Source organism: Lolium rigidum, chromosome 7 (genome assembly GCF_022539505.1).
Source record: "Lolium rigidum isolate FL_2022 chromosome 7, APGP_CSIRO_Lrig_0.1, whole genome shotgun sequence".
In the NCBI taxonomy this organism is placed as follows: Eukaryota; Viridiplantae; Streptophyta; class Magnoliopsida; order Poales; family Poaceae; genus Lolium; species Lolium rigidum.
In genome coordinates, this window is record NC_061514.1 from 346,307,780 (window position 1) to 346,316,859 (window position 9,080).

Sequence of the window (9,080 nt, forward strand, 5' to 3'; positions counted from 1 at the left end):
ATCCCAGAGACTCGCTGCCGCCGCCGCCAAACGATATCCCGCCGCCACCGCCAAAGGAGATCCCGCCGCTGCCATTAGCCAGACTGAAACCCACGAAAGAAGATCATGCGCTGCTGCCACTGCCACTCCCGCCGCCGATGAAGGTGGCCCAGTTAGACGAACCGGCCTCATTAGGTGCCGGAGGGCGAGATGGCCGGGATAGTCTGACGCGTCGCCGTGGGATGGTTGATGGACCCGCTGCCACCCGCTCGAAGGCAGCCGTACGAATGGAGAAGGAGGGCACCGGTCCGCGTCCTGTAAGACCTAGAGGTGGAAGTCCTCCTGGCGCCGGCGATCTGGGTTGGAAGGACACCCGTGAAAGACCACGCAGGCCAAGAGGAGGAGGCCGGCGATCTTCTTCGCCTTGATGTGGATGCGCCATTGGAACGAGAAGGAGGAGAGAGGTTGGGTGTCGTCTGTTCGAGTGCCGATCCCCATAGGTATAAAAAGAGAAGAATTGGCGCGTCTAATTTCAGCCTGAATATCGATTTGGGAGCGGGGATCATCGGCGGGAGGATTGGAGGCAAAATTTTGGTCACCAATTCGTTCATCGCACGAGCAAGAAGGAAACTGCGCGGGGGAGAAAGAAACTCGCTATTTTGGAGGCGAAAATTTGGTCTCCACCAATGCATGCGCTCGTTTCCACCTCTGCATGCGATAACTGCTTATTGATTCGGCGTGGGGGTTACTAGGCGTTTTTCTTGCTGTTCGTTAGGCATCTCTCCTTAATTACCGATCAGATTTTCCTCTCCCACGCGATCGCAAATCATCCAATAGGCATATACCTTGGTCCCAGAGTTTTTCAAGCCGCGCCCTGTAAATAAAAAAGGAGGGAGTATTTGTTTCATGAATGTCGTCGTCACCGGGAAAAATAAGGCCAGGAGAAGTCACATGGAAGTCATCGTCACCGGGAGAAGTGGATGTTCGGGTCACCCGACCACGGGGACGGCACTACCACGGGCAAAGACCACCAGTACGGTGCAAGTCGGCGTCATGGCGTGGATGCATGCACCTATCATAGTAGTGCAGTGCGCCACGGGCTTACATTTTCGATTTCAATGGGGATCGATCGTTGCCGTATCTAGAGTTCTAGACTCTAGAAGCTAGCTAGCAAAGGATGACAAATAAAAGCTACAAATTCAAGCTCCAAAACCTTACCTACCACGCCGCACCATCTACCACACCATGGCTCGCCGTCTCTTCCTGTCCGCGGTGGCGGTCGTCGCCGTGACGCTGCTCGCATCGCCAAACGGCGCCGTGGGAGTATACCCGTGGATGATCTGCGAAAATGACACCTTCCTAGCGGACAGCTCTTACAAGGCGAGCCTCAGCCTCCTGGCCACCACCATGGCCAAGAACGCCTCCACCTCCCCGGGATTCTTCGCCACCGCGCAGGTCGGCATCGCCCCGGACCAGCTATGGGCTCTCGCGCTCTGCCGTGGCGACGCCACCTCCTCCTACTGCTCCAGCTGCATCGACCAGGCATTCCAGTTCCTCATCACTTCCTGCGACTACAAGGTGGCCACCATCTACTACGACTCCTGCTTGCTTACCTACTCGAACGTCCACTTCCGCTCCGCCGACGACACCCTTTACAGCCCATATTACCGCGTCCGCTACAGTTTTAACGCCACCGCTGAGCCGGCGCGGTTCCAGCGTGTCGTGGCGGCGCTCATGAACGCCACTGCCAGAAGCGCCGCCTTCAACTCCACGCGCCTCTACGCGTCCGGGCAGGCCGACTTCGACAAGGAGCTGCCAGAGGTCTACAGCTGGGCCCAGTGCACGCCGGACTTGTCGCCGGACCGCTGCTGGAGCTGCCTCCTCCGGGCCATGAGGGAGTTACCTACCTTCTTCACGGACGCCATCGGAGCAAGGGTTCTCGGGATCAGGTGTAGCATCAGGTATGAAACCCAACCCTTCTTCAATGGCTCGGCGACGGTGCGGCTGCCGTCGGCATCATCAGCTACAGGGCCGGCGCCGGTCGTGGTGTCGTCTCTAGCAGCGGTTGGACAAGGTGAGTCGTCCAAGCTAGTGTATCTTCACATTTCAACACTTATATACTACTAGAATTTGAGTACCTTTCATTCCTTAAAATTTATAATTTGAATCCCCATTGTTTTACAACATGCATGGAACGATATATTGTAAACCAAGGCGATGGCGAGACTCGCTAGATCGACACCGGACGGACGTGCGTGCGACCTCTCTGGAAACTAAGATCTAGGTCACGCTAGAAATAGATATTACATAATACTACACCCTAAAATCTGTATTACAGTGTACCATAAATTGTCGCTTTACATATTCATCACTCCTCACAATAACTTGCTTCTTGTATTGTTTTTTTCTTTATTTATTTTTTACACAGCCCAGTCTTTTTTTGTTGCAAAACAATATCGCATTATTAATAATTGGAGACTCCGTACTAGACACCCCGTAGATCCACATCACTTGAATTGGTTAGATGGTCAGATCTTAATTCAAATGGTAGAGTTAGATGATAAGGCACTATTATTTACTATCCTCCTAATATATATTTTAATTTATCTGTATATTTTTATTTATAATTTAATAACTAAATAATATTGTACTGATTATGAAATAAAATAATGGTTGTATCTATTATGGACTTTTATACACTCTCTCTGTATCAAAATATAAGGGTTTTCAAGGTATAATATTTTTCTAAATATAGAGGTATTGCAGGTTTTGTCGGGATTTTTTAAAATAAAAGATTTTTTCCAAGAACTAATTTTGTATTTCTGTGTCGTGAATATTGCGTGGATGCAATTTATACAGTCCTACTGTTCAAGCGATTATTAAAGCAAAAGATCTACAAAAGCTATTTTGTGGGTTCTAATCCTCTAGAATTTTAGATATGTTGGTTGATTGCTGCAATGGTTTTCCTTACAAAAATTCTAAGATTCTAATAAAACTAAAGTAATTATTTGAAAATCTAGACATCGGCACTTTTGTTACACATGGCAAACTGCACCTCAACGGTTTTACTTTCCTTTATTTTACAAGAGAGAGTGCACAAGGTCGTTATAGTTAAAAATTGAAGTTTTACCAAATTAGGAACCGACAACTAACATGTCTATTTTGCAAACGATATTCGTTTAATTTATTATACATGCCACCCATTTATAGTTGATCAAAAAACCATATTTTCTAACTCGTTTTACCCTAGAGTACATGATCATTGTTTTGTTCGGTTGAAGGTTGTGCCACTAATATGACACTCTAACAAGACATTTTGTTTTTGTTGCATTATTGAATAATTCACAGGAAGAAAGTTCAGAGTTCCTACCATGGTTCCTATGATTATGTTGCCTGTGGTGGCAGCCATAAGCGTTGCCGGCTGCTTCTTTTTCTGGAAGAGCCGTGAGGCACTGACAGAAGAAAAGCAACAACGTATGTCCTGCAAATTCCCAAGTTCAATAAGTGAAAAATTTTGCCAAAAAAAGTCCATACTATTAGATACACTTCCGCTTACTATCAAATTGTGTCTTATTGATATTCAAACAGATCCCAGCTATTCCGAAGATATTGAGAGTGTAGACACGATGATGATTGACATTTCAACACTGCAAGCTGCGACTTGCGATTTTGCGGAGAGCAACAAGCTCGGGGAAGGAGGATTTGGTGTTGTGTACAAGGTACAGGTCGAGGAACCGATGAATAAGCAGATTTGCGTTGAAAATTTGGAGCTTATATATGTACTGGTTCTATTCAAAGGGAACGCTCCACGATGGCGAGGAAATAGCAGTCAAGAGGATGTGGAAAAGCTCAACACAAGCATTAGAGGAGTTGAAGAATGAGCTGGCTTTGGTTGCAAAGCTCCATCACAAGAACCTTGTCAGGCTCATTGGTGTCTGCCTGGAGCAGCAGGAGAGACTGATTGTGTATGAGTTCGTTCCTAACCGGAGTCTCGACCTCATCATCTTCGGTACACCATACTTGTAGTTCAACTCAATTCTGTCTTCATTTAATTCCTCTGAAACTTAAGCCAAGTATATGTGATATGATGATCTCGATCTGTACTGCATATTTTGACTCAAAAACAGCGGAAGACGATGTGAAGCGTGAGCAGCTCGACTGGGCAAAGCGGTACAAGATCATAGATGGAATTGCTCGAGGCCTGCAGTACCTCCATGAAGAATCTCAGCTGAAAGTAATCCATCGTGATCTGAAAGCGAGCAACATCCTGCTTGACATGAACACAAGCCCCAAGATCTCGGACTTCGGCCTCGCCAAGATCTTCCAACGAGACCAAACACAAGGCATCACCAACCGTGTCATTGGAACATTGTCAGTGCAAAGCCTCTAAGTTTTCATAGCAGCTAACCACGACCATAATTAATTAGCTGCTTTGATGTTTCAGTGGATATATGGCGCCAGAGTACAAGATGCGTGGGAACTACTCTGTGAAATCGGATGCGTTCAGTTTCGGGGTTATCGTCCTAGAGATCGTGACAGGGAGGAAGAATGAGGATGACAGATCTGGGCAATCTGAAGATCTCTTAACCATGGTACGTATGTATTCAATTGTTGTATATCTTGCAAAATATGACCAAATATAATGCTCTATGTATGTGAAGTGACTGATGCAAGCGGCCTTGGTAACAGTATTTGCACATCAAGAGCAATATGATACTAAACTATCTATGTATACATACAGGTCTGGGAGCATTGGACGAGTGGGACAGTGCTAGAGGTGGTAGACCCATGCATGAACGACGGCTCCTCGGTGGAAGAGGTGCTCAAATGCGTCAATATAGGGCTTCTCTGCACGCAGGGGAACCCAGCGGACCGTCCAACGATGTCTGCGGTGGTTATGATGCTCGGCAGCGAGACTATGAATCTCCCTTCACCGTCCAAGCCATCCTTCGGCTCGAGGAGAAATGATGCAGGCGTCGACTAATCTTATGCATTGATCGTATCCATCCTAACATATTGTACTGTATATGCAATAAGAGGGACAGGAGCCGTTCATTTTGCAATAAGAGGAGGAACGAGTGTAACATCAAGTTATCTTATTTTTGTATTGTAGAAATTATCTAAAAATATGGTTTGTCATCTTCATATCCTTTCACATGGCTTTGTTGAACTACGCACTGTACCACATGCACTAGTAGAAAAATGCTCATCAATACCGGTTCCAGAGGGCCATTTGCACCGGTTTCGCAACCGGTATAAAAAATCCGGTACAAAAGGCCCCCCCCCCTTTCGTACCGGTTCCTTACGAACCGGTATTAAAGGGAACTCCACGTGAGCGCCCAGGAGAGCGCATGGCGAGGAAACTTTGGTACCAGTTTGTAATACGAACCGGTACCAAAGGTTGGCTGCCGCGGCAGGAAATATGCATGAATCTCTGCCTCGGCAGAGAATTCAGGGTTTTGGGTTTTGGAGGGGTTTAGGGGTATCGGAGCGTTTTCATATCACGTCGATGCACCAGAAACGCGTTTGGGTTTAGGTAGTACATGAAGATGAAGGTGATGCATATCAAGTTGGTGCGTATAATATAACACACATGTAATTGCATAAGATCGCAAATTAAGTAGTACATGCATGAAGATTGATCTTCATGCATAGTGGTACTCTCCGAGGCATACTATCTATTACATGTACCATAGTGGTACACTCCGAGTCAAACTATATGTTACATATAGATCTTTATGCATAGTGGTACTCTCCGAATGGTGGTATGACTTCCCGATGGAAAAATCCCGCCAATTCCTCGCCAATTGCTTTGAAGCGCTCCTCGATTGAGATCTTCTTCCGCTTTCTTCTCAACTGTAAAAGAATAAGATACAAATGAATAAATGGGCAATGTGTGTGTATAAATATATATATATATATATATCAAATCGCAAATCAAACAATTATTACTGAAACTCAGCACAACTTATGGTAACAAAATAAATTTGTGAATATTGTTTTCGTACCTCTTTATTTCTTTCATTATTCGTTCTCTCGCTGACAATTCTATGGATGTACTCGCAAACGTAGTATCCACATAGATCAGTCCCCGGTAGTTGTTTCGTGCATTTTTGTACAAGAATATAATTCAATCAAACAATAATCAAGTATGATAAAGGTGTGTGGACCTAGGTAGTACTACTTACTTTGTTCGCACGCCATGTCAGCTTCGGTGCCCATTGAAAGGACTCATCTTCCTTGATAAAAGTTTCTCATACGCTGCCCGACAAAAGAAAATGCATAAAAGAGTTATCAATCAGTTGATATCAGGAAATTAACAAAAAAAAACCGATAAGAATTTAAATTACCTTTTGAGCATAAGAAAACAAGACTTGTATAGTATAGGCTCTTTGGTTAGTGAGTCAAAGACTTCAACTTCTCCTTCGTACATTTTAATGACGATAAGAATAAAGTGAAACATGCGCACGTTTAAATATGTAGTGTCATATATATATAAGTCATCAGTTAATATTTTAACATATGGTGAGCAAAATAGAATGTGTTATAACAGAGTATCACTCACTGGAAGTTGTAAGGCCAAAGTATTGTCTTTTTTTCACGTTGTCGCTTCAAAAACCTTAGCAAAGTCTCCGGTGTATCCCTGTTATAGAGGGGTTCTTCTATGGTCCTGACATCCATTGTGTCCGGGTCAATGAACCCAATGTCCGTGATTTCATCCCTTTTGCATTCGAGTATCTTCGATCTGCATAATATAGCGCATAAAAGATTATAATTTGCTGATAATGAAGGAGCTGAGCTAAAGACTTCTCAAATTATATAAATAAATCACTTACAGACAATAGCAACTGATGATAGATTTGTCAAGGGCCCGAAGATTGTATAACTGGAAAAGCTCACAGAAGTCAACGCTCACAGAGTATTCTTGGAAGTAGTGCTCTTCCTTAACTCGCACCATGATAGTCTCGATCCCTCCCTTCGTGGCAATACCGTACCACGTATGCAAGTTATGCATACTTGTTGGTAGCTTCCTGAGATTCTCGACCAAATCTTTCCCTTGAACATATTTATATACTACCTTAGCCATGGGGTAATCGGTTATGTTTTGTCGAGAACTTTGAACGGCCTTCTCGTCAAACACCTTGAGAGGGGGGACCGATTGAACGGGTTGTTCTCCGAGCTGGTAGACTTGTTGTTTCCTTTTCGATGCCGTGACACCCGATTGAGTGGGGTTTTTCGCCTCCATCATATCGTCATATGACCTTTCAATAGAACGCCTATATTCAGATGGCGGCGATGGTACAGGATCATATAGATTCTCGATGGTACGATAAACTTTCACTGGATCTAGTGTCTTCTCAAAAGGTATCTCTGGCGCTTTCTTATAAAAAAAAGCCCTCAGCTAGGACTCAATGGCTTCCTGGTTTTCCTCGGGAGTTTTTTCCCAAGGTAACTTCTCAATAGGCGGCAGTGGTTTCTCCGTTCTAGATCTCTTCCTAGGCGGCGTACCGTTCCGCTTAACGGGCGTTGTCTTACGCGGAGGATCTCGAGGTGGTGGACTCACGCTGGGGTCCCTCTCAGGTAGGTGTGGACTTTGTGCTCATGTGGACTGCTAGGAGGAGGAGTCGAAGGCCTTTGATGCTCATGTGGACTGCTACGAGGAGTCGGTGGCCTTTGCAGAAGGACGATGTATTTCTTGGGCCATAGGGGGAAACCGTGCTTGACATCGGCAAGTGTCTTCTCATCGTCACCTCAAGGAAAATCAAGATCCACTGTTTCAAAAGCCGGAACAACTTCATCCACCCCGACACGAACACAGCCAGGTGGAATGGGCATATGATGGTGCATTGCTCCATCTTCACTTGGGTAAACATAACCGACCGTCACCTTAACGGACGTGTTCCTGAATAACATATAGAGCTTGCAATCTGTCTTCTCCGTGACATAATCCACGGGGTAGCTTCCTCCACATCCGTCAAGATGCGTGGAACCCACACTGCTTCTTCGCTGAGATGGGGCGGCATCGGCTTGAGGATCCTATAGGAACAACGGCTGATCAGGTGGCCTCTGATTTTTCTCAAGCGCCTTCACCCTAGTTAACAATTCTGTCAACCTGTCTGACTCCTTCTTCTTCTTTCGCGAATGGCTTCTATAAGTGTCAGCGGACTCCGGGAACGCTTCCTTCATGGTGAGACCTGTGCGAGCTCGTACCCGTCCAACGTGTTCAGGATTCCCCAGAGCGAGTGTCAGCTCGTCATTCTCTCTATCGGGAATGTACTCTCCCTTTCAAACCTGTTCAATTGCAGCTACAAGCTTCGGTACGATTGCCTCAATTTTTTCCTTCCATTTTCCCTGCGCAACGATCTGCCCTGTCTTTGGGTCCAAACCTGCCCCATGCGCGAACAACCAGAACTTGGACCGTTCGTGCCAGTCCCATGTCTGTGGAGTGATTCCTGCATCCATCAGTTCATTTTCATACGCTGTCCACTTCGGAATGGCAGTCTTGTAGCCACCTGACCCCAAATGATGCCAAAGTGTCTTCTTTGAAGCATTTATCTTATTTGTGACCGATCGGGACACAAAAGTAGACGATTGCTTATACCTCTTAAACGCGGGGCCAGTGATCCTTTATCTTCACTAGATTATCATCGAATACTGAATCTTCATTCTTATATTTCTCCCATAAATTTTTCTTCCAGGTCTGGAATTGTATGGCCATCTTCTTGAGAGTCCATTCCTTGACTTTATTCTTGTGGCCTTCCATCATGTCTTCCGGTAGGCTGAAGCGTGTCAGTAGAGTTAACCAAAGAAACTTTTCAGCGCGTCGTTGACATAACTAGCTTTAGTCTCCCCTTTCTTCGGCTTATGCCACTCTTGAATGTTGATCGGTACATGGTCCCTAACAAGAACTCCAGCTTGATTTGTAAATTTGCGGCAGTGCTCTTTGGGATGCACCGGTTCACCATTATCCTTAAATGCTGTGAGGGCTAACCTACCCTCGCCCTTTAGAATTCGCGTCGGGCCACGTTTTGTTTTAACAGATTTGCTCGATGATCCAGAAGGCTAAAAGAAAAATGATTCGTTAATAAGTGCAATACAAA

The 9,080-nt window shown here is 45.4% G+C and overlaps 1 protein-coding gene across 1 annotated transcript; it reads left to right on the plus strand.

Moving 5' to 3' along the window:
* Positions 1 to 1,224: 1,224 nt before the first annotated feature.
* On the plus strand, positions 1,225 to 4,963 carry LOC124673579 (cysteine-rich receptor-like protein kinase 6). The gene is made up of 7 exons (XM_047209628.1): positions 1,225 to 2,053; positions 3,328 to 3,453; positions 3,568 to 3,698; positions 3,778 to 3,988; positions 4,107 to 4,350; positions 4,424 to 4,571; positions 4,721 to 4,963. Exons 1-7 carry the CDS (start codon positions 1,225 to 1,227, stop codon positions 4,961 to 4,963), a joined length of 1,932 nt encoding a protein of 643 aa, XP_047065584.1.
* The last annotated feature ends 4,117 nt before the right edge of the window (positions 4,964 to 9,080 follow it).